General features: G+C 32.5%; 1 protein-coding gene and 1 long non-coding RNA gene across 6 annotated transcripts in view; one reads left to right on the top strand and one right to left on the bottom strand.

Annotated features, from left to right (window-relative positions):
- The window catches only part of LOC133176974 (uncharacterized), a 95,078-nt gene extending 90,601 nt beyond the window's left edge, over window positions 1-4,477 (bottom strand). Inside the window, exon 1 of the long non-coding RNA XR_009719597.1 lies at window positions 4,323-4,477. This is a non-coding gene — a long non-coding RNA (uncharacterized LOC133176974). The remainder of the gene's footprint in view (window positions 1-4,322) is intronic.
- LOC133176961 (inactive tyrosine-protein kinase transmembrane receptor ROR1-like) overlaps window positions 1-27,254 on the top strand; it is a 78,284-nt gene that overhangs the window by 33,460 nt on the left and 17,570 nt on the right. For 4 of the 5 annotated variants that reach the window (XM_061312029.1, XM_061312024.1, XM_061312025.1 and 1 more), the window contains 2 exons: window positions 1,979-2,081; window positions 24,504-24,523. In XM_061312029.1, coding sequence (XP_061168013.1) covers window positions 1,979-2,081; window positions 24,504-24,523 — 123 coding nt within the window. Of the gene's footprint in view, window positions 1-1,978; window positions 2,082-17,989; window positions 19,365-24,503; window positions 24,524-27,254 lie in introns of those variants that run through there. The other variant, XM_061312028.1, reaches the window with a different exon arrangement.

Raw genomic sequence — 27,254 nt, 5'->3', positions numbered from 1 at the left:
TAAATGCAGAAGGCTGACCTAAATTTGTTATAATTTGATGAATATAATAAATAAAGACATTTTTGCTTTTATTTAATACACACCTGTTTAAGTAATTTTTTATGTTGATATGTTGCATAATGCAGCCTCTAGGAAATTGGAAAAGGAATATTATCATTTAAAAAGAAAAATTAAAATGTGATTCAAGAAATCTGTTGTTTGTGGTTCACAGTCCAACTTGTTCGTGTTTTTACTCTCCCCTAACCAAAGCTCAAAGATAGAAAACATACAACTAATTATATAAAAATTATATCTGATCACAAGACGAATGTGTAACTTTGAATTCCCCACCTATTTTTCACCCAAGGACTAAGTGGTATTGTATTGAGAATATTGATGGATTATTATTAGTGACTGAATTGATTATAACTTCATCTTACCGATTCCAAAAGCTTAGGTATAGCCCTTTAATGACCAAATATCTGTATAGACTATACCATGACCAGAAGGCAGAACATCTACACTATTGAAGTCTGTCCTACTCTTTTAATTATCAGTATAGTGTATAAACTAGCTATGCCTTTCCCTTCAACTGTTTACTCTATCTTGTCTAGACTTTTTCTCCCTTGAGACTATGTAGGTCTATGAAATGGTGCTTATGGAATTGTTGATTTATAACTCAATCTCCATCTCTCTCTCTCTCTGTCCATTTATTTATGATAATTCAATTCAAATTTGATTTCTCTTCATATTGCCACAAGTGACAGAAAAATTTTGACAATGATGTAATTGATATTTTAATGGTAAGGTTGAAATTTTCTGATAGGCCATCATATCACTGCAATTCCATTCTGCTTTTATACAGAGTTAGAGTGATCTGCCCTTTGATTTAAAATTGAATAAATTGAAACCTATGGTGTAACACAGTTTGTAATCAATTTGAGTATTCTTAAAATAATAGTAGACCAAAATAAAGTAATTAGATTCTTATTTGCATGTGTTTTTCAAATTTAACTTATCAATATTTTGTTGTCCAGTAATTTTTTTCCTTGTGGGAATTAAAGACAGTTACTTTATGTTGAAAATGAAATATATGAACTCATTACTTTCAACTTTATATGTTTTAATCATTAGTTACAAAGTCAAAAAACCTTTTCCTTTTGTATATAGACCTAGGGTCCCTGATCATTTTTTTTTTTGGCTCAGAAATACTCCATGAGACAAGTGCCATATTGTTGGGGAAAAAACACAATCCTCCTTAAATGTGTCATAATCAGAAGAAGACCTTAATATGCTTCAGAAAACATTTCCTCCTTTAGGAAAGACCCTTGAAGACTAGAAGCCTAACAATCCAGAGGACTCCCAAAGCATCCAGACCAAAAATTCATTTATGAAAAATAATGGGAATCGATCCCAGTGACTCAGTAGTCTGACACACTTTTATGGCTTTGTGTGCACCTTCTTCTTGCTAGAATGATGGACCCCATGATGGTCTTCTGAAAAGAATTAGTTTACTTAAGGAATGGCAGACACAAAAGGGAAGAAAATTGCCCCCAGATAGAGGTGGGGGCTTTTTGTTTGAGTGCAATTAATTCAAGGCAGCATCAATCATATCCACATTTTCTCTTCCTATGTTGCTGTAATTTACTCTTTTTAAGAAAACATGGGTGTAATTTTAGCTAAATAAATCATCAGAATTATTAGTCAAGACACCAAGTTGTCATCTTGATTTGATGCAGAATCTGTTCTTTTTGTCATTTATAATGTAACAAATATTATCAATAATGAATGAAAAGAACATGGAAGATATGAATAATGGTATGTTTATGTAGGTTCATGTCGAAAAGTTCTTCCTTAAAGTATGTCTATACGAACATTTTCTTTGGTCGTAAGACTTCATCTGTTTGTGAGAGTCCATGTATACACTGAAAGACGATATACTGAACTATTTTAGTACGATTGCAAATGTCACCAAATGAAATTATTTGATTATTTGTAGTATCAAGCCAAACTGACAAAGACGGGGCCAAATCTGGTGGCGGAGGTGATGGCTATGATTCCTATTACTACAACAGTCGTCCATTGACAGACAGCCAGCAACAGTAAGTCTGTCCATATCAATTCATCAGCACTATAATAAGCTCAAATGACCCAGTGGATGAGGTCATTATCATTAGCCCCTACCTTCAGTGAAGGTTCAAATCCTTCCAGAGGCAATGGTGGAGATGACAAAGTTAAAATACAGTAAAACATGCTTATAACGAAGTGCCAGGGTCAGCAATTTTGCTTCATTATAAATGTAATTTGTTATATCCATAAAATTCAAAACATTTTTTTAAAGCCATAGGGAATAAAAAATCATTTCCTGTAAGTATCAATTCATTTTAAATGTTTGCTATAAGCATGTTTTAACTGTATTTCATTTCTTGGTTTCAAGGCCATAGGTTTTCTTGCCTGTATTTGTCAAATTATGAACAAGATTGCTAAGCAGGATCTGTTTCCTCTACTTCATGTGTCCAAGTAGTCCTGTAGTATGATAAGTTGTTTGTAACTGATGCACCAGCTACAAAGTAGTTTATCATATGCTTATTGAGAACCTGTAAGTTCATACACACACCCAGTCTTGATAATTTATATTCCTGAATGAAGTGCCACTTTATTTCTTGAAGTGCAAGTCATAAAAGTGTGTGCATAGCTCAACTTCATTAAAAGAAAAGACAAATATCTATCAAAAAAGAAAAACAACACAAGTTTTCTTAATTCCATTTGTACGAATTTGTTTATCTTGTTAAATAGAGTTGAGAATTGGATAGAGCAATTACCATTGTGTTAAGGGGAAAGTCTATTAATTTAGGTGCTCTGGTACTTGAGTGGGCTTGATGAAGGCTCTTAAAACATACTTACATTATTATAAGCAGGTTCTATTTTAAGGAAATGCACACTGGAAAGTGCTTGGTACTTAAATGATGGTACATACAATTCTCTCATACTTTTTCCAGCGTAAATCATTCATTCCTTCGATGACTTAATGTAAACCTCTTCTCTGGAAACCTTTGGTATCTTGAAGAGGGAGCACGGAAAATGGGACTTGAAATATTAAAATTTGAAATGTCCCATCTTGTTTTAAAAAATTAAAGGACATTGACCTTGTCTTGAAGAAATTGTTATTTTGTATTTTTTTTAAAAAATGATAATTGAAAATTTATTTCTATTAAAAACAAGACAAGAAGCTGTAGATAATTGGAATGCCAGTTAATAAAATCTTGATTTTCAAGGATCCAAAAACTGAAAGTCAAAAAGATTCGGTACGTTACTTTTTCCAAAATCAAAAAATAAAACAAAAGAGGGAGCATCATTTTTTGGTTTGAGAGTTGATTTAGTAGTATTCACACAATTGTGGCCTTTCAGATTTAATCAGATGTATTGATTCCCTGTAGAATATGGTATCAGAATTTTCTTTTGTCCTCCTTCTCATCAGAGATTTTTCAAAGAGATTTTCACAAAGCCATGGATTAATATGACACGTACTGTTCTCTTATTAACCAGTTCCACCATATTACGTATCGCATATTGGTTGCCCTCTCCCTAGAAATGTGTGGAAATTCACCATCACATATATTTTGTATTGCATGTAATTCCATTTGTATGTAAGCGAAAGGAACATGACAATGAAATACAATTTTGTGTCAGAAATGGGAAAGTCAAATTTTTATAGAATTGATTTTTGATTAGCAAGCAGAAAATCCATTAGACTCTGGGGTAATGTTTCTCTGCTTCTCTTTCGTTTCTGACTGACATATATCAGAGATTATAATTAATAACGGACATATTAGGTTATTATCAATTCAGGCTCTATTGACCAGATCTCAATGGACAGTGGCATTATAGATGTCCACATACAGTCAAACCTTGTTATCTCAAATTTGATTGGGCGAGAGAAAAATGAGGATTTTGGATAAGGGATTGAAATATGTAAAGAAAAAGTATCTGAGATTTCCAACTTACTTTACTATATCCATGGTATTCAAGATACTGATGTTCAAGATACTATAAAAAGTTCAACTGTAATTGCATTGTCCTTGAAATGTTATGTTTTGGATACAGATTGTTAATCAGACAATGACGTATAATTAAATATGTATCACCATCTTGACATTTATGCCATCTTTTTTCATCCCTGCTTACCTGTTTTACTCATTAACTCTGGAAATTAATTTTTTTTTACAACAGATTGAGATACAATGTATATTATATTTCAAGCATTATCGCCCTCAATCAATGCACATTTGGTTTTAGAAGTTTCAAGATAGCAGATATGCATTTAATTAACACATAAATCTCACCTTACTTTTCTGGACCACTTGTAATGAAGGGTAGTTGAAGAGAAGCTGATAAACTGTCAACAATTTAGAGATGAGGTTGACAAGAGAAATGTATTATGCCATTGGTTCGGTAATTGAAAAGACTTGAAATAAGTCATGCCTTCATCTTGCTACTTAGGCTCTTTTATACAAACTGGAAACAGTAAATTCAGAGTGTGGATGCTTATCATATAAAACATATGGCAGCTAGGTATTGGAAGCTAGTGTTGGTGACAGTTGCCAGCTTCTGTGATTGACACAATCCTGACTTCCTCTAGTGGTCTCTGTATAACCCCATCAAAAATGTCAGAAAAAACTTCATTTACTGCAAAAGTTAAAAGTACAAATAAATTGAAGGTTGATTGTTGGTTCTAAGATAAATATTTAACAACTTGCAGTTCTCAGGGGACAAAATTATATGAACTACATACCAGAATATGCATGTTAAATATTTAAGTCCTTTAAACATGTCCTATAAGTTTTCTGTGAATTAATACAATCCATGAAGCATTATAACCTTTTTTTTGCAAATGGACATTGAATATTGCTTCATTATTGAATGATACAAAGATACATTATGGATGTATGGTCCTCGGAATACTGTAAATGCATTACGTTTGGCTGTGTGTTCTATTTAGTGCCTTTCACAGAAATCAGCTGTCACTAAATCAAGTACATAGCTAAAAGCCTTGTGTGTGTATATTCATATTTATTATACTTTCATGTTAAATACTAAAATCTGATTGGTTTAGACGCATTTAACAATCCGTAATGTTACCCTCAGTGTTAGCAACACACTTGACAATGGGTAACATTACGAAAATATCACATGCGTTCAAATCATGCGCGTACGGTTCACCGTAGAATTCTCAAAACGTCAGTTATGCGTTTGAAAGAAGCCGAATAAACGACGTCAATAAAAGCTTGCGTCCGATGTAGCTTACTTGAAAACAACAAACGACAGACGAAACATCCTTGCGAGTGCAAACTTTAGATGATAAAGGACTTTTTGAGTAGCAAACAAACAATAGAGAGGTTGGTAAATCTTTTCCGAAGCTTTCTTATTGAGAAAAATAGAAGCGGGGAGTTTGAAAGCTTTCTAAGCGTGAACTTAATGACGATCTCTGAATTTTTTTATGACATCCGAAATCAATAAGACATTCAGTATAATAAAATAAATAGTGCACGTTTTGAGGGTAACAGTTGAAATTGACACCCCTCGGAAAACCATTGTCAACCTCCGCTGACGCGTCGGTTGACAATGGTTTTCCTTGGGGTGTCAATTTCAACTGTTACCCTCAAAAACGTGCACTATTTATATAATAGTACATTCAGAAAGTGCTAGCTAAATTAAATCTATGCTAACTTGATCAAAAATCTTTCGCCAAATATCATTCATGCTAAATATAACTCTTGTAATTCATTTTGTAAGCTTATAATGTGTTCAAGGGGTGGTAAATATAATTTAAACACAAATTTCTGTAATCACAAACTAGTATGTACCTTTAGATAAACAAATTCTAATTAGTAATGGGGAAACAAAAAATGATTTCTGTAGAGGTTCAAGAATATCTTTTTAAACTAATTTGTGATCATAAGAAATTTGCTACCTCAGGGAGCATTGTATTTCATAAAAACATCTTGTTTAAAAAGATTTTGCAAAGTATTATTTTTCAAACTAATTTCTAACCATCCTACTCTGTTTCTGCAGTCTTTGCACTTGTCACAATATATCTTCCATGGATGCCCAACCAGAAATGTGATACCAAACTCTCTATTGGAGGCCTGTCATTTTCTGCACACCATTATAAATCTTAATATCTATAAAACACTTAAAACTTCAAAAGCTTTATCATGACAAATGTAGAATTGTAATAGCTGATGAATGGTTCCAGGATAATGATACCGTCTTCCTTTCCAATGATGGATAAGCAGTGTCTTGAAGTCATTACTTAGGCCTCATTATTGTCTTAGGCCAGCCAACAGAGTGATTTCAAACACTAATTTACTGATACCCACTGAGCTTAAACCTTTAATCAAAAAAAGTTTTTGTATTATTCAGATGTTTCAGTATCAAGTAACATGGTTAATGAAAATCTTATAAGAAATCTTTAGATGCTTTGAAAGACTGAAACTGAGAACTTTTGAGAAGTAATCTGCCCATATCACAAACAGAACAGAAAGTGTTTGGTTACAATTTTTTTTTTTTAAATTAAATCACTTTGATTTATACAGTAAAACTTGTCTAGTCCGGATGTTGTTTATTCAGAAATCTTGCCGAATACAATGAACTAAACTTTTTAGCAAGTTCAGTTGTTTATAATGTTGTCTATAATCCAAAATATTGTCCAATCTTGCAATTTTCAATTAACCAATGGTGCCCAAAATTGGACAGATTTACTGTATCACATAGAAAGTCCATAGTAAGTTCAAATTAGTGAATGCTCTTACTAATTCTATAACAAAATGGGGGCTTAGCTCTAATAGCAGACCTCAGCAAGATAAAGCATGCTTTGCATCTGTCCAATACAGAGATTGACTTGTGTGTACAAACATTTTATATTGTCTATTGAAATCGGGATTAACAGAATCCATTACTGAAATTGTTCATTACATTTAGCAATAAATAGATGTGACTTAGCAATCACTTTACATACAAAATGTTGTTTATGTCAATTGACAGGTCCATAACCTCTTGCAATAAACAATTACATCATGGATGATAAAATGCTAAGTTAAGTCCCTAATGGAATACTGTGGCTGACATTAGGTTATTTGAAAGTTTTGGTCCAATTTGTGCTGTCTGTAAATGGTGTCATCTTTTGAATAATCTTCCATTTTATGTTTGAAAGGTGTATGTAGAATTAATTAAGGGTAAAGCATCATAGATGTCAACAATCTGGCCATAGTTTGTCAGATAAATCCCATTTACCCTCAGAACTTTTCACTATTTGCACTGCAGTTTATTGCAACAAGGCACACTTCTCTTCTGTAGTATGGAGAACAAATCTTGTAAGTGATACAGGGTTTCAGAGAGAAAATTATAGGTCTGGAGCATAAGATACGGCAGAATTTCATTATCCATCACGTTTTTTGAATTCTCCAGTATAGAATGTCTGTGATGTTATAAACTGAAATGATGATTTTCTCTTTCATCTTGGAGTTTTAGGTTCTTGAATTAAAGAAATGTTTTTTCGTAATTATTTGAAGAAAGAAAACAAATTTTTAATTTTATACCTGTGAATGGAAATGACTATGCATTTTTGTCAAGGAATAAACATCATGAATTAAGAAGTAAAGTTAAAATGGAAAGCATTTTGAAGGGTTGCGTGTTTTTAGTCAGGTCGTCAAATTTGTATTTGAGTGCAGAACGATAACCTACATGTAATCATATGTTTGTGAATCAACTGCTCATTAGAATTGATTTAATGGCAAGATTTAGCTAATTTAAAAAAATAGGAAGCTCTAAACACAGCAGCCACACTTAATGTATAATCTTTATTTCCCTTCTGTGTACTTTAGACAAGTATTAATGTCAAAACCTATGTTTCATCTTGTAACTTTACTAGGTATTGAGAAAAGACTGTTACTCTTCAGAAGAAGAAAAAAATGGGAAAAAATTATTTTAATTTAAGGAAAACTTCAGTGTCCTGCAGTTGCCTTGACACTGGTGCAAGCATGGTGATCTTTTCCAGATTTGATTAAGATCAAATAAAACCTCAGCGTTACATCAGCAGTTCAGCAACTGACTCTGTGTGTGTTCTTAGATGTTGGAGCCTTTATGACTTATCAATAATAATGCAGGAAAGATCTGGAAAACAGCATGTTCTTCCTTATACCTTTTAGAATGCCACCCTAATTTAAAACACCTGTATGAACTCACACCTTAAAACAATTGTAGAACATTCTATTTCATTGTGGACCTAATTTATTGAAAAGTTACTACATGTAATAGGACTTAGTGTCAAATCTAGCACAGTTAAAATATGGCCAGGATATACTTCCAAAGGAAAAATTTCAAATTTGATTTCTTTTTCTTCTTGAAAAGCTTTTTTCTGGGGGGGGGGGGGTGTCCTTGAATAGCCTTTTTGTTGACATTATCTCATTATCTTATTAGAAATCATAGGGTATTCTAAACCCTGTATTTGTTCATCAGCTGTCTCCTTGCACAACACTATATGAGGTGCAGAAGACAAATGATAGTTTTCTTCTAGAACTGTTGTTTTTAGGATCGCTGATTAGTTTTGGTTTCAATTTTTGGTTAAGTGATGATGGATGTCCTCCATCAGAATGGTGAAATTGCAGAGTAATGCAATTTTTGTTCTTGATTTTTGGCTCTTTTGCTGAAAACTCCACCAGAAAATGAAGAATGAAGCCATTTGCATCAAATAAGAAAGATTTTCTGTCATGTTCACATTCAAGGAAATCCCTGGATTGAAAAATTATGTAACTATATAAGTTGAAGAATTCAAGTTATTTTGGCATTAAGTAAAGAACAATAAGTCATCTTTTCATTGTATGTTATGTAACTAGTGCATCACCTTATCTAGTCTTTGTAGTAGTTTTATAAGTTTGAATGAAAAGAAAATAACACAGAATGGCTTTGTTAACAGATTTTGAATGAAATCTTAAAACATATCCCAGATCAGCTTCAATCAAAAACCTTGAGAGTGAGAAGAAAAGTAAATTGTGGAATGTGAAAGGCATTCACAGTCCTCCTTGTTGAGTAAGAGCTTGTTGTTTTAACAACAGCCGTTGTCAGTCAGTCACGATGATGAAGAGCCTTTTGTTGCCTGTTCATTTGGTGTTTGTATAATTCTCAGGTAAACATTAGCCCCCATTACTTTCTTCACCCAAATTAAATCGTGATATGCCCCATTTCTTTCAGCATCAAATTGCTTTTATGACATTTTGCAACCCCCTTAAAGCACACTTTTTCTAGATACTCTTTGGAGGAACTGACGATTTCATAAACAGTAGAATTCATTTACAGTGAATAATTAACATTCATTACAAAAGCAAAAATAAGAATTTTGCAGCTTGATCATAACAGATGCATTTGGATTATACTGATTGAGTGATCACTTAAAGGTGCTTGGACACAGATTTGAAGTTAATATTTTCTCAAATTTTCTGTATAATTTCATGACTTATATGTTGCTATAGCATTTCATACTAAAATATAATAAAAATCTTATTTCATCTCGAAGTTATTAAAACTTATAATTTCTGGACTCGTTGGATTGACATATCCTTGCACTTTCACATATTTTAATTTTATTCTTAATACTTAAGAAAAGTGGCAATCTTGTTGTGTATTAATGAAAAATATTAAAACTATAACCCAGAAAATTCAGAGTAGAAATGTTCGAAAGCAAAACCCACTCAAAGTATTGTTAGTCCGTACTTAGTGATGTGTGCAGAGTTTAACAATTGAACACACCCGGTGAATCGTAAACATTAACAATAACAGAGCTCGTGCCCTGTTGACAAAAACAGTTTACGTTTCACGGATGTGTTCAATTTGTTAAATTCTATACACACAAAGCACAGACTGACAATACTGGTGAATTGGTTTTGCTTTCGAACATTTCTACTCTGAATTTTCTGGATTATAGATGTAATATTTTTCATTAATACATAACAAAATCGCTTCTTTTCTTAAATATTAATGAGAAAGTTAAAATTTGTGTAAGTGCAAAGATGTGTTAATCAAACGCGTCCCGGAATTCGTAGGTCCAATAATTTCCAGATAAAACAAGTTTTTAATTATATTTTTCGTGTGAAATGCTATTGCAATATATAAGTCGTGATATTATACAGAAAATTTGAGATAATATTAAGTTCAAATCTGTGTCTAAGCACCTTTAATGTGTTGTTCTGTATATGTAGATTTTTTTATGCACCATGTATCATATCTATGAAACAACTTTAAAAAAAAGTATGTTTTATTCTCTATTAGGCCAAAGTTTTTATTTTTTTTGGTTTACGATTTTCTGTCTCCAAAAAATGCATTGGGTGGTCGAAAAATAAAAATAAAAATAATTTAGGATTCAACAATTTCATTTTAAAATACCAGTAATGTTTATTTTAATGAAAATAATACATGTCAATAGTACTTTTAAGTTCTATTGTCTAGATCACATAACTCTTTTTATTTAATTTTAATTCATTTCTAACTTTAGACTGAATGTCATTTTCATTTAGTTCTGATTTTTGTTTATCAATCAGTGCTTGGTTCATGATGTTCAACTTCTTTTTGTGCTCTTCAGTGATATGTGATGTGTTATAAACCTCAGTATCCCCACAAACTAAAAATAAGGATCCAAATTTAAGTTAAATTTAGATTGAAGAAAAATACAATTTAATTGTTTAACAATATTGAAAGTAATTAACGTTGAAATAAAAGTTATAATAATTTGATCATGCAGCTATCAAATTTAATGTTCCAATAATTTCTCAATCAAGTCCTTCTTTAAATTTTGTTATGTACCTGCACAGTAGGCAATGCTCATTATTTACTTTATAGTAATTCAGAGGGCTCTGATCTCAATTGAGTATCAAATTTGCAAAGATTTGTATATTAAAATTACTTCTATAAATTAACAAAATGTTTTATACACATTTGAATTTATCCAGTGAAATACCAGTCAGCTTTACTTCAACTAAGATGTATCTCTCAACACTAAATTGGCTTAACTATTATCCATGGATTTATCAGCCTATGATTTTGGGAAACACCATTTTTAGGGAATTGGGAAAAATTATCGGCTATTTGATGAAATTGGAAAATTTTTTAAAATGTTGCTTAAATCATGTATTCAGGGGTAATTCATTTAACATTTCAGCATGAACTCTAATTTGGGCAACCAAACGACAATTAAATATGATCCATCTTCATCATACAATGATACAAGATCAATTATGAATAATAGACTAATAAAGGTAAAATGGACTTCAATGAGTATAAAGTATTTTTACAACTTAGGGTAGTACATGTACATGTGTGTATGAGATTTCAATTTAGGTCATTATAGTATCTGTTTCTGGAGATTATAAACCTCCTGCAAAAATTATACTAAGTACACATTTTCTAAAAGTCCTCTTCACTTGCAGATCAATAGAGTAGGTGGAAATAGCTTAATAAATCTATATAATTACACAATATCATCATTTTTAGAAAAACGGAGGAAATTCGGATTAAAAGTTGGCGATGTTTTTTCAGTGTTTTTAAACATGTGTTATCATGGTTATGACTGTAGCTTTGCTAAATGAGTTAAATAGATGAAAATTACAGACAATCTGACAATTTTACTTTTTTCCAAAGATAATTAAAAATAAAAGCATTGTTCACCAATTGGGAAAAATACTGCCAAATTGGAAAAACTGAACTCATTTTCAATTGGGAATGAGGACGAATTTCGGCCCATGAGAAGGCACTGATAAATCCCTTTTATCTATAGGTGTATCCGTGTCTGCTAGGTCGATCAGGGTTGGGCTCCAATATTACGGTATGAATTTAGCCAATTGAGACATCGCAGTTAGAGAAAGGGATCATGCATCCAAGATTTTATTCACTTTTCCATGCAGAAAAAAGTTCTTTAAGTGTGTGTCATTGCTTTCAGTGAGGAATTACCTTGTTACATGACAGAACCGCCATTTTTGGTTTGCACATGTGTTTATTTACGGTCACCTAAATGTTTGCTAAAGGGCTCATATATTTATAAGCGCTTATTTGACTAAGATGCATTCTAAAATTTAAAACCCACCAGTTTAGCTGAGAAAAATCCGGAAAAATATTTCGGAAAAAGACATTATTTTTATTTTCATGATTGGTGAAAATTAGGGTCGGCGGAATCGTAAACCAATTGAAAAAAAAACTTTGGCCTTATCTTCAACAAAAACATAAAAAAGCACAATTTAAAAAGAAATTTATTTTAAAACGTCATTAGTGATTTAACACATAGATAAATTAATACGCCTACTCCCATTTCAAAAAGTTATCACAAGGGATGCTGTGCTCTGCCACAAAGTTACCAAGCTAAACTTCTAGACACATGACATCTGAAATAATTTTTACAAAAATAGTAAAATACAGAAATTTTATGGTAGATCTACTTCCTCATATTCTTGTAAACATAAAAATGATTTTAAAAAATTGTAATATTAAACTTACTTTTTAAAATCTAACATAAAATATAGTTTAGCATCCCCCTTTTCTGCTCTGAAGTCTTGGTTGCACAGACAACAGTATGCATGCGATGATCAATGCTTGAACATTGTCAACCATCTCAAAAATCAGAAATGAGTCAGTCTCACATTTGTCAAGATACAGTCCTGTATTTTGTCTTCTTACACTCAGTGTTAGTGTCACAACATGGTGAATCTTAAAGTCTGTATCTAAAGAAAATTTGCTTTCCTTGAATTCCCCATATCAACATTAGCTAAAACTCTCCCAAGACATGTGTGTTATTATGACACTGTTTGGCTACCAAATAAATTCTTGAAAGCATTGCAACCAACTAAAGTTCTTGATTTCTTGATTCCTGTAATTTGAATGGTTGAATATAACTTTTCTTTCTAACTATGGCAGCTGAGAAACAAATTTCCAGAATCAGTAATATAGGGATTTTTGAAAATCCCATTTTAATGGGAAGGATTGGTGAAATGGGGAAAATCCCAACTGAATTGGGAAAGTTTACATGTTTGATATTCCTGCACATTGTTCCAATTTACCTATTGTCCTTAGCAGCTGTGTTGTATAAATTTTCTGAACATGGAAAATATTACTAAATCATCTAAAATGAAGGCTGCCATACCTTTTTTATCAACATAATGAAACATATTAATTAAAACCAGAAGACTTCACATAGAATTTATTTCTCCTTTACTTATGTAGGAGTACCTTGCCTTGGAAGAAAGCAAAAAAGCTTTCTGTAACTGGAACAGATATATAACCCCTGGCAAAGATAAACTTCAGTTGTCAATGATGGCGCAGGTGCTTTGACATGTAAAAATGAGATGTAATTGCCCAGAAAAGGTGTTCCACTAATAAAGAAATCACTCTCATGTACTAATCTGGTACACTTTACCTAAAAGCTTTACCATGTATGATATTGGTGGTTTCTGTCATTCATATTTAGATGCATGGACCCTGGTGGACGATAGTAATGATGGTTGTTTGATCTGTTGAGTGTCTCACCCCTAATTGATAATGAGATTTCCTTTCATCATTGATGCATTCTCTCTCTCTCTCTCTCTCTCTCTCTCTCTCTCTCTGTTTCAGTTAAAAAATCAATAAGAGCAAAACATTTTGCTGCAAGAATTTTCTTACTATCTTTATAAGTTGCTGATAATTAGTGAAATTGGAATCAACAATCTACAGAATTATCTGCAATAGGTCATGACCTTTAAAACCATTGATTTTATGTATTCTAGCATGTTTTAATGATGTGACAATTTTTGGCATGGTGTGAATTTTTAGACTACTGGGGCTGCAGCAATTGTTCACTGTTGTGGCAGCCCATCTGCTGCAGATGGATGTTTTCACCTAATCATCCTCCAATTTGAGCAAAACTGTCCCAAACTGCCAAGTGATTTGTCACCTCATTTCTGAACCCAGTAGTGTATTCTCAGAAACAGTATGAGATAGTCAGCAAAGTGCTATTTGATGAAGTCCTAATTGGAGTTGACTGGTAAAAGGGGATTATTGTGAGGTCAGCTGACAAGAATTTCCACAGACATGCACATTGATTAGTAATGTATGGAGGGCAAGAAATTCATAAGCCACAACTAAGCCCCTAATTGACTATGTAATCTCATACATAAGCATGCATAGGCTTCAAGGTAGCCAATATTTTCTGAAGAAGATTCCTGTGAATGTCAGACATGAACTTTTAAAACATTCTTGAGGGATGACTTGATTGATCATCAAATCAAATAATTGCCCTGTAAGTCCTCAATTTCCTTTGTATGACCATCTTTTTTCATGGATGTCTGGTTTGCATCCATGACAGAAAATAGCCATAGGATTCAAATAATTGGGAAAAAAATACTTATTCAGCAAACTATAGAGCTAGACATTTACCAGTTTGATTATTCTTGATATAGGTAATGATTCATCATAGTGAACAGAAATAGAAAACTTGCATAACTTGCACATTGCAGTTTATATGAAACAAAGGGAAAAAAAATTTAGCTTATCACTGAATGATACAGATTCAGCCATGATTGCCTGAATATATGCCAATTAAAGTTAAACAGGAAAAAAAAATACATGTATGTCTTCCAATTTATATAAAAGAAACATTTCCTGGAAGTAAAATTTACAAAATCTTGTAAATAAAAGTCGTTTCCTTCAAACCGTCATTCTAAATGAGTGACTGAGGTGCTGCGTAAGATTGGGTATCTACCAGTCAACTTATAAATCTTTCATGTTGTTGTGTTCCTGCACCTGTATTTATCGCCTAGGTAATCAGGAACAGGCGGCAGTCAAGTTCCTTGCTGTAAAAGATATGTCCATCAAACTTCTCCAGGTCTGTTAGTCTGCCATTTTCTTCAGGCAGACGGGAGGCTTGTTTTTTCCTGCAGACCAAATCACAGAGATTTATAGCTTAGCTCTACCTTCTGACTGCTGCTTTCTGGCTCACAACCATGAAATTTCTCCTGTTTGTGAAGTGAAAATGATCAAGTTGTCCAACAGTTGCGTTTGTGCAGTGATTTATGCTGAGAGCTTTGATAAGACAGAAGATATTTATTACACACTTAGTTGAATTTACATTCAATTTGGGTTTCCAATATCAATTATTTATTTCTTTTTAAAGTTCATCAAGAATTTGTGTTGAATATTTGTGTTTTAAAACTAACATGAGATTTGGCATGTTTAGGGAATAAGGAGTTTTACATGGAAAGACAGAGATCTTTAAAGCATTTATCTCATAAAGAACCCTACTTGTTCTGAACCCTTATTTCTCTCTAAGCCTCTATTATTCAAATGACAGCTATTTCATTTCTTGGTAACACATCATCATCACATAACACTTTCTCATGCACTGATACAAATTCAGCTAGCTAGAAGACATGATTGAAGAACATCAGACTCATGATAGTATTTGCATATCAGTTTGCCCTAAAAGATTGACTTCAATAAAGGAACTGTAAATCTGATTGTTCTGATTTACTGATTATGTGGGGGTTTTTTTTAACCTTTGATTATTATAAAAATCCTCCATAGTTCCTTCAGAGTACTTAGGTACTGGGCACAACATTTTTTTAGAGGAAGGAGAGAGTTAAAGGTTGAAGGAAACTTTCAAGCAAAGCTAAAAAAAAAAATTTACTAAACAAGATAGAGAGAGAAAAATATCTGAAACTTAAGTTTTATCTGAAACTTAATTAAGTTTTTCTTAGAATTAAGGTGGTAGGTCCACCTCTGATTAGTGACAACATAAAGGGAAAGTACTAGTGGAAGTTCAGCTAAGGTCTACAAAAATATAATCTCTTTACATCAGATGTCTGAAACTTGTTAGAAAACTATGACTGGTATCTTTTTATCTACTAAATGTCAGTGCTGAAGAAAGGATTTCTTCTGAAGTCTTTGGCTTTCATTGAGGCTTACACCTATTTTCTACCACAGCCATAGCAAACAGATTGGCAGTGTTGCTGATTTGTGAAAGCTTTGTCACAAGTTGTAGTCTGCACATGTGGCACTAAGTCCAGTAGAATTTATGCACATACTCAAGGTCTGGGCCTGATTAACAATTACACCCCATCACTAGTCATCCATAACCCCAACATGTCGGGAATGCTAGATATTCTCCAGAGAAATCCAGGAGGTTATTGAACTGAATTATGCAAGGGAGATTACTTTAGATGACTTGTTTTTTACAGTTTGTATGCCCTTGATTTCTTGATGAGATAGATAATTAAAATTGCAAAAAGGAAAATTCACTCATAGAGAAGTATGATTCTTTAATGGCATGGTTTTATTTCACAATATCATGATATATATATAACATTATATACAACAGTAAATGCATTCGTATTTTACAGTATAAATGGCCCTTTTAACCCTACATGTATTCCTTTTCGGCGGTGTAATCTTCACCAGATATAGATTCAGCAGTAGTGGTAGAAATTGGATATTGAATTTTATATTAGACAACTTTATTCTATGACAGCAGATCCTGTCTTGTTTTATGCTCTAAGACAATATTTATCCAGTAATGTTTGTATAGATAATAGCTAAATATCAATTAAGAAGAACATGGTATATTTGTGTTTTATCAAGAGGATTGGCTTATTAATATTGCTGGAACACATGTATGTTTAAACAAATTGAATTAATACTTTACAACTTCAATATACAGAAGTCTCCCTTGTATGTAAACAATAATGATAAGAAGCAAAAAAGAAAAAAAAATATTTAGAGCTACACCCACCAACATTTTATTATTGTGATCATTATATTGTTCTGATACTGTTATTTTCTTTTTGGTGGCTTCATGATGAAGAGGGTCCATGTGGCATGCATTTGTCAACTTGTCCCCTGGGGGGTAGATGTGGGTCTACTGTGATTTTGAGAGACGTCCCTTCAGATATATTTGACATTTTATAAAAAGTAGCAAGAAACTGGCAAATATTTCTATTAAATGGAGACACTTTATAACTGAAGGATATTTTTTTTGTTTTCCTCTAGCTATGTAGTCTCTACTTTACAAAACAAAAACTTTGGGGAGGAGGGCCTTTTCTAAAGTGCATTAACTCTTTACGTTTATTGTTTATGAACGGAGACAATTTTTTTTGTGTCCTCCTGGAAAGAAAATGAATTTGTCTTGTCATCCACAATTGTTGACCGCTCAGATTTTTGTCATCCAATGAAATTCCATGGAAGAGTATGGTGGACATTTTAATACCTAGTTCATTAAAGTTCAATGAAATTTCTGAACAACACCCAGGGAGGGAAGGTGGTGTCTAAAACTGGATATCTGTATAAAAGTGTCAACGATTGCGACATTAGCCATCAGACCCCAGGAATTAAAAGCGACAAACTTTGGCAACTGGAAATAAAAGTGAGGCTATTGATTTTCTGCCTGTCCTTTGTTGGTAAATAAGAGGAACAGTAGCAGTGTGCTCACAATTTCAAAACTTTCTGTAGATTATATTTCATGATTTATTATAGTGTCAAAAATACTCAAAACAGGATTTACTTTCATGAAGCATTTAAAGTGATGCTATTCATAACAAGTCAGAGTGGTTCTCCAGTTAAATTTATGACCATCGTTTTGAATATGTCATCTATTACGTCATTTTTGTCAGGGGTGAAAAATATAATATTGTAGTGAAAAAAACTGTCAGAAAGAGAATTCCAAACAATTTCTGCTGCAGACTCCAAAAAAAAAAAAGAATTTGAAGAGAAAAAAAATGCTTTAAAAAAGCAGGAAATATATTATCCTCCATTCATGGATAAAGCCGCCAAATGATAGAAATCTGGAAAGCTCTAGTGACAGGATTCAGAATAAGTATTTCCCTCTCTCTGCGCGGGAAGCTTTATTGTTAAGAAGACAATAGTATACTGCTTGTATAGTGAGATAAAAAAGAACAGCGTACTGTGTGATGCTGTATTACAGATTTAAATATAGTGGAGGAGGGATTTCAGTCAGACTGTACCTTCCAGAGTATAAAGTGAATACAATTGGTGGGTTGGTAGGACCTTAGCGAGATGTCCACCTATTGACTTCTGGAATACCACAGACTGTGGCCATTCATTTGAGGTTAACCTCAAAGTCGAGAATTCTTTTTTAATTTTTTGTTCCCAAGCAATTTAATGCAATAGTTTAAGAGACACTCTTCAAGGAATAAGACTACTAAAAGATTCATGGACAGGGTTAATCATTTTCACAAGTTGTCAAAAGGTGTAACTCTGGTGGTGTAAGGCTCTGCTGCCTATTGATTTTCAGGGATTATATCCACACTCAGAAGTTAATACTTATAGCACACTTTTTATGTGCCTCGTACTTCTTGTAAACATGTAAAACAGTGAGGGATATTATATTGCGATGGTACATGGAAGCATACTTACTCTTAACAGTTGGATGACGAAAGCTGTGTCATACATTGGGAAAACACCTTCTTATCTTGTTAAAGCAGCTACTAAGCCCTCCTAACCCTGTTCTTGCTGAGTAATTATTGATGGTCTTTAAACACTCATAATATATTTGTCTTAGATGATAAACAGCTATAGAAGCAAGTGCTATTCGGAGAGATTGTTGGAGGAGATATTCTGCTTTACCCTTCTAAAAAAGAGTGAAAAATTAACCTGCAAGTCAAAGCGAATGCCAATATCAACACCGGAAAGTAGGAGGTGTCCTGACATTTCTACTGATAGGCAGATTTCCTTTGGAATATATGAAAACTTTACTTACAAATGCTAAAAATTGATAAGATATATAAAAGATGTGAGGCATGGTTAGCTTATGATGGAGAAAAGGGACGGAGATAAATCATTATAAATTATAGTCAGGAACTGTTTTGGCTGATCCTAGCTGCCACCTGTCCTAATCAAATCCTGGCTCTCTTGAGAAATTGTCACTTCCTACTTTTGAGAGGCAGTGTGTGTTTTTTGCAGCGGAGAACTTTCTCACTCAGAGGAAACTCGACTTGATGTGATATTTTGATGTAATATGGTGTAAAATGACCCAATGTTTGAGGAATTAAATGGCAAAAAAATGACTTGACTTAAAAGAGTGATGTGCCATTTAATAGAATTATTTGCTATGTTCTGCATGTAAGAAGATGCTTTTATGTGCTGGAACGTGAAATTATATTTTTTTCACCAAAGTTGATGTGTGATTGTTTTCGGAAATCATTATCAATGTTAGAATTACATCAAATAATTTTTCTTTTGTGGATGTTATACATACTTAGAAATGTTGAATATGCAGAATGTGATCCCGGGTACAGGACACGAAAAAATTCATCTTCCCATAAATATGCCTTCGAAATTCCAGTTCACAAACTTGGTTTGACGTAAGTGACAATTTATTAAAATAACTTAATTTAATTAAGAATTTGAAGAATTTTAGCATTCTTTTTTATTGAAATTCTTTCAGGGTGGAAATTTCATTCCTGTGCTATTGTCTTAATCTCAATAGTTAATTTCTACTCATGTTGAAGGGTTTGCTCTAATCTTTCACACATCAGAGAATCACTGGATGTTTGAACAAGATTAATATATTTTCTTTGGAATTAAGACAAATTTTAGTAAATAAACAAGGATTATCCCCATAATGATGTGTCATCTGCGATAGTTGTTTTTCTTAACAGATGACACAACTTTCATGAAACCTCCTCTCTCTCTCTCTCTCTCTCATGAAATTTCCATTCATGCTGGAAAAAATAAAAATTTTTTAACAAGAGGAAATTATAAATTACAGCAGTGTTTATATATTGAGAAATTTATAGTTTCAACAAATGTCCTGATCTCTTGATAATCTGAAACATCATATTTTATGTTAAAAAAATTTGGATGTACTTGAGTCAACCACTTAGTAATGTTTATTAAAATAGGAAGAAAAATGGTTTAGATAATTTGGGAAAAGGCAACTTTATGATTTTTCCTGGCACTGTGTTTATATGATAATAGATGGACAAGAAAGGTGCGGTCCTTAGAAGAAAAAACAAGAAAGATTAGATTCAAAGAAAAAAAGTTCATTATTTTTAACAGTGGGTGGTCCAAAAAAGTTCTTTTTAACTGTCAAAAATATTATCTAATTATTCAAGTCTCTCCTAATGTAAAGGAACATTTAAGATGAGTTGAAATTAGAAAGAAGTAGTTGTGTAATTTTCAAAGTTTAAAAAAAAATTGGAAGTTTTGAATTGTTGCTTTTAAAATTTCTCAACAGTAGTTGGGGATAAAAAGCTTTTTTTTTTCCTTTTTAAATATTTGAAGTGTTTGACAGGCTACATACTGTCAAACTTAGTTCCTTATTTAACATCAAGTACTTGAGACTGTGTTTGTTAAGAAGTCACTGCCAAAATTGAAAGTCTTTAACCTGAACATAAAACATTCATCTCATTGAAGAGATGAAAGCTAGACTTCCTTTTCCCAGTTTTGTCTAAGTTTATTTTCACACCAGGGTTCCATTATGATAATCTTTTTATTATCTGTCTTGTTAGCAAGACAATAAAGCAATCTTAACTCATGGAAAGAGGCATTGAGAGCATTAACTCTTTACTCCTTTAGTTGTAAACAAGGTGATATGTCTATGCAATCTGACTTATAATCAGTAATATTTTGTCTCCAGCGAAAATATTTTCTAAAATTCTTGTCACCCTTTTCTCAAAATTACAAGATGAGAAACAGTCTTTTTCTGTATTTTTTGTTTTTTTTCTGTGTTTTTTTTTTTTTGGTTTGTTTTTGTTAATGTTTGTTTGTTTTTTTGTTTTTTGGGTTTTGTTTTGTTTTGTTTTTTTTTTTAAATCTGGTCATTGGTATATTTTTTTAATCATCAGAATAAAATCCTGTTTTTGAGGGTTCATCATGCATTAAAATGGAAGGTAGTTACAGTGTCGCAATTTCTCTCATAATTATTTTTTTGTATGTTTGATTATGTGATGAACAGACAAGGCAGATATTGTAATTTACGCACAAAAGGAAACAAGGTTTCAATAAGACCATATGAAATATTGATGTACTTGTTCTACGATATACAGTAATGATTAGAAAATGGCGTGCTTAAGTCATTCAACGTACAATTCGTGGTGATGAGTTTTTTATCCAATGGAATTCTGGACGATGAAGCTGTCCTTTGCTCGACTAGGTACAAGAGTTATGCTATTCAGAGAGCCTCAATTAAATGTAGAGGTTTTTTTCCTTTGCTTTCAATACAACAGCCTGATGGTATTATCCATAGCCCCATAGACAGCAATACACAATACACACTCTATAATAGCACCTATAATAATGGAGTGAGCACAGTTAATGAATCCCTCATATTGATATTAATTGACATGGGAAATGGCTTAAGTAATGGACAGAAGTCATCAATACTTTTCATGTAGAAGTACCTTTTTCTTTCTTTTCTTTTTCTCTCACTCTTACACTATTGAAAAATGCAAAAAATGCATGACTGCAATAATTTAAGTCTTGAGGTATTTTGATGCTTGATGAGATTAGAGTAAAAATTTAAATTATTATAGAATTGGCATATAAATCTGTCTCATTTCCCACAAATTTGGCATGTTTAGCACCATTTTTCATTCTCATATTAAAACACATATATTTTCCCATGTGAAGTTGACTTTAATACACAAGATTTTTCTCATTAGCAGTGTTGGATGCACCCTCAGGTCTGCTATAAAAGATATGAAGCTGTTGTGTCAAAAGTTGTGCAACTGCACTTTATCAATGCCACTGCTTTTAAATATGATACATGTCCTTTATCTCTCCTAGTTAGTTAAAACTATTCCTTGTAATTTCTGATACTCAGTACATGAGATGCACAGTTCCTAAAGATGACAGCCTGGCATTCTCCCTCCAATTATAAGAGCATCAAGATCAAAAGAACTAGATAATCAGATGGGCTTCATTCTTTTGTCCCCATTCAGCCCTTATAGTTATCTGTTTTATTTTTGAACATCAACATTCATTAAGTTAATTACTACTGTGATGATTCTTAAACAATGAGCTTAAGAGGCTGAACCATGTTTTATCAGGAAGTAGATTGTGAAATGTAAATTTTATGCCAGTTTTTGGTTGGTGTGTGGCCAAAATAATATCCCTCCCCATAAAATGTTAACATTCCATTTTAAAGGAATCCCTCTTGCAAGTATAACTTGTCTCATTAAATTACCTTGCTCTAATTGAGGATAGTTTTAAAAATTCCTTGGTCAAAAAATTAGGAAATATGTGCTAATGTAAAATGCCAGAATTTATAAAATATTATATGAAGGACTTTTTTCAGTTGGTTTCAAAATAATCACGAATAGGGTTGAAATTGCTCATTTGAATAATTTTGGTGGATATTGTGGGCCTTGTTTAATGTTTTCTGTCACATGATTGCATAGCTTTGCCACCATGGAGTGCAAAATGGGAAAATTTAACTTCTCTCCAGTCCATCACCCAAAATTTTCAAGAGTTCCTTATCTTTTAGTGCTTTTCAAATGGTGTGCATCAAACATATAATTGTTGACACTTCTAAATCTGTTTTTCATTCCATGCCAAGAAAGAAAATCATCTGACAAATGATGTAGATTATTGGGGTATTTTTAAAACAGTTCTTACATGCAGTAGATTTTATATAGAGATTTATGAGATGGGTAATCATGTTTTAACATAGTGTATGAATAGAAATGATTAACTATCAATAAGAGCAGCTACTAAATACCCATTTGTTAGACAAAGTGAAATTTAATTCAGAAGTGAAATGGTTTGTTCTGCTTTGCTAAGCTTTATATTGTTATCATGGCATGTAAATTTTAAGTAATTACAGTAAAATGCCCATAAAAATTCTGAATGTCTGTAAAGTATTTGAAAAATGATATTTGTTTAAAATATAAAACTATTTTGCAGGGAAATAGCATTGCTTCTATTTGACAGATGCTTATTTTTAATAAGATATGGTGTCAGGCCTTAAGATTACCCAAGATTATTTCTTTTTAATGAAAGATACCTCAGGAAACCAGAGTATCTTATTTATCAATTCAGCTGTGTTTGACTAGTTTTTCTTGTAACATTCACGAATTTCTAAACTGACCCAAAACCAAGCCAAAATAGATGTCATTATTGAAGAAATTCTTGTTTTTCATAATTAGAGCTGAAAAGACAAAAAAACACTTGGAACTCTTTATCAGCCCCTGTGATCAGAACCCTAATTTGATTGATGATGAATGTCTAAGCATCAGATAAAAGTTGCAATAAATATCTCAAAGATAAAAAAATATCTGTAAACTCTGCTGGAAAAATGATATCCTTCTTTCGTTAATTTTACCAGTTTACAGAGTTTATTTTAATACATGGCTTTGTGAATGAATTCATTTTTCATCACGACCAGTATCTTCATGGAGAGGATGTCTTGATTCTGAATGTGTACCTCTCCTTGTTAATTGTAGTCTGTGTTAAAAGTTCATCTTGGTCATTAGTGGGATGGGCTCTAATGATATGTTCTATAGTAAATGGATCCCCTCTTCCCTAGGTGTAAGGACCTCATACATCCTTTAGAGGAAAATCCTCAAGGTGATTCTCTAGCTCTGTTGAAGCGATATCTGGCTTGACTTCAGATAGTTCATTTACATGCGTTTATAAATTTTAACCTTAAACCCATAATTTGTAGGATGAAAATGCTTTGTTTTGTTTGAACCTTGCCACAAGGCAAGAAGAAGTCATTGAAATATTATACCTCGATTAGACAGATTTTAATGCAGTAGTTCCACATATGTCTCCTGAAGTCTTTATAATTCTTGGTTCAAAATATATATCCTGCTCTTTTTTTTTGAGAGAAAGAGAAAAAAAAGAAACAGGATTATGCAATCATTTTTGACATATTATATTATTTCTGGCAAAGTTATTGCAACAGACAGTCTTTAGAAAAGTGGGCAGATGTCCATTGAGCAGTGCCAGGCCAAAATAAATGGAATAGTAGTATGATTTCCTGGTATGCTTTATATAATCTTATTTGTTTACCCTCCTTTTTGTTAAAAAGTAGGTGTTAAAATCCCTTGTATCCCCACCCTCCCACAGAGGAAGTCCTGCAAAGCATTTCAATACAATTTGTGAGAAAGGGAAACCCTTCCTATTACATACTTTAATCCCCCTGCTTCCCCTGAATAGGAACATAATTGTATACAAATGATACTATTTAGCACCAATTTTTCTAACATGAGAGTTAGGGTACAATAGATTGGAAATGGTTAACTAGAATGGATAGTTGATTGCCCCATCTGTTCTGTGGTATTTGGGTTTGTAGCAATGAACATTTCAAGGTAATGATCAGTATGTTGCTCATTTTTTATCCAAACTGAACAAAACCCTCTTTTTCACTATATCTTGGTGTACAGGTTTTCTCAAAATTTTATAGCTATGAATATCGATTATATCAAGTAATAACAGAGGGCACTTTTAAATAGATGACTGATATTGTATTATAATTTTTTTCTTTTCTTTTGCAGGGAACTATTTGATGATGAAGGTAAGATGTTTTCTGGCATTTTTTTAATAAGTCAAATATCAGAAAATTAGGACATGCATGGGGATATCAAATTATGCATCAGAAATAATTGGATAAAGTGATTGGGTTATACAAGCATTAATTGCCCTATTTCAGAGTTTAGAACCCAGATGGGGAATCTATATAGTTTGTAATTTCATTAAGAATGGATGAAGTCATGAAAAAACAAATGTTGAACTTTATCATATGAAAATCTGCACACGTTTTATTGGATAATCCATGGATTTTTTAATAGTACTGGCACATGTCCTGATAACATCTTCCCAAAATATTTCATGGATAAATTATAAATTCCCTGCAGATTTGGACACATTGAGCTGTTTGGACCCCAAATCAGTCCATAAAACATCACCAAACTGGTGTTTCCTGGACCAGAGAGGGAGATCCAATGTGTCATGTTGCAGATGGATTTCTGCAATGATAATGATTTGTGGGCATAAATCCTGTTAAATTCTCATCTCTGAAAGTGCAATAGAGAATAAAGAATGCACAAATGTCAAGAGATTCTTTGTTTGAAAAATTGCATTTGCATAATGATGACTGGGTTCAATGCTGTTGTGTTTCTGGATTGGGATGTTGTCTTCCTGGCAGAGTAGATCATACATTTTGAAGGAATATTAGCTCCAGATTCAAAGCTTTAGGGTCTGAAAAAATTGAGATGGTTACCCCTTCCTTTTTCTTCAATTTAGTGAGCTTAGGAACTGCAATCATGAAGGAATTCAAAGTTAAAGGAAACTGACCAATTAATAGAAAACACTATTCTTTTCTTCCTAAAGAGGCATTCATGGTCAGAAGAGACAGAATAATCATTCACAAAACTACAATTTCAAGGAGAGGGGGGAGGAATTGAAGATTTTTTTCTTAATTTTCTTTATTTCTGTTGTGTGCTCTTATCTTTAGTTTCCCTGATTGTTGATTCTAATAATTGATAATCAGAACCTTTGGAGTCTGTTATTTTCACCCTTTTCCCTTTCAGTGAGATTATAAAATCAATATGTCCAGGTCTTACCTTGATTGGATGTGTGAAAAGGTAGCATGCCTTACAACTAAGAGATTAAATGAAATTCCTCTTAATTAATCCCATGTTGATTATCTTACAGTAAGAAATTGGCAGATAGATATAAAATATTCAAATCTTTGGTATTCATTGAGTGAAGAAGATCCTATCTACCTTCACTGAATAGTAAATAATTAAAGAAAATAATGGAATCAGCTCTTCTCAGTGTATTTTGTGAGCTTCCTTGGTATTAATCTGTGCATTTTAAGTAGGTTTGAGACTTAATTATACTTGATATAAGTTAGTCTAAGAATATATAACATTTTTTTTAATGTTCAGGGTGTCAAATTTTGAGGCATATTTCTTGGAACTGTGATAAATAAACTAATAAAACAATGCAAACAATGGCATCAATGATCATTAATAGTGAAATATTTATGAATATTGAAAATTTTGAAAAATAATTAGGGATTTTTTTTATCCATAATTACATAGTTATAAAGAAAAAACACTCAGAAATATTCAAAGTAAATCAATAAAAGGAAAAGAAAAAGGATTCAGTAGATTTATAATCTTAGTTTTTACACAGAATTGAATAAATATTTGATGAGCTAACATTTCCTGTACATTTGATAATCTAGTGCTAACAGTAGAAGATCATGTTTCTAGCTAGTTTGGGGTATCCTAGGCTTGCAATGTTCACCATAAGTGTTTGTACACACTAGTAATCATGCAAAGTCAACTAGAAAATCATATCATTACTTGTCAATGTCCACACACTTCAGTTAAGATCCACACACATCAAACTAAAAGGTCTTAACAGTGGAATTCAAATTTGACAGAATTTGACTGAAATACAGGTGCTATTTCTCTTCTTTTAGAATCTTTTTTGGTTTTCAATATATATATAGTATAATATACTAAGATGAAGTTTCAGTATTTTTATAATGAATATATGCCAGGGTACATTATTTATTTGTATAAGGCTTGTAAACTGGAAGTATGGAGATCTTTTTGAATAGCTTATAAAAATTCATCCTGGATGTATTCTATAGCTTTCCAAATGAGTCAAGTTTCAGTGTTGAAAGACCACTTACGTAGTTTGGTTAAATTCAGCTTAGATTCTCGACATTTTTAGTGTGGTCTTAAAGTGCAACCTGATTTAGTTCTGCTTTGTAAAGGATGGAAAGGTTGGATGGTAGAACTTTTTCTTAACATTGACAGATCATCAATTTTCTGCAGATTCGTAGATGTTTTATTGCAATTTAAAGACAGGTTTCAAGTTTTTGGTCTTACAAATAAGTGAACAGAGGTCGCTAGGCTGATATGATCAGGGTATTTGTATTGTAACAGAATGTTTCAAATAATAACTAAGCTGAAAGAAGAAATAATGAAATTGCCTCAGTTGTCAGACAGCCACTGTTAGATGTGTGATAAGCAATTGAAATTGCTGTTCTCAGGTGTTGAGACAATTACTTCTGACAAGCTGAAATTTAGCAAAAGAATCCCTTGTGGCCCCAGAGTTTACAATGGCCACTGGAATTTTCAAATTTGAGTAGAAAATTGTACTTATATTAGGTTTAACTGTAACAAACTCGGATGTCTTGGTGGTGTCTCAGGGTTTTGCTGCTTAATTAGGTGTTTTATGTCTGCAGGGGAATAAATTTCAGGACCAAATGTAGACTTGTCATGGCT

The sequence above is a fragment of the Saccostrea echinata genome, unplaced genomic scaffold (assembly GCF_033153115.1).
Source record: "Saccostrea echinata isolate AGI-Se365-2 ecotype Australia unplaced genomic scaffold, CSIRO_AGI_Sech_v1 ptg000086l, whole genome shotgun sequence".
NCBI classification, from domain to species: Eukaryota; Metazoa; Mollusca; class Bivalvia; order Ostreida; family Ostreidae; genus Saccostrea; species Saccostrea echinata.
Note: the sequence above shows the minus strand (reverse complement) of the source record. Positions and strands in the feature narration are given on the sequence as shown.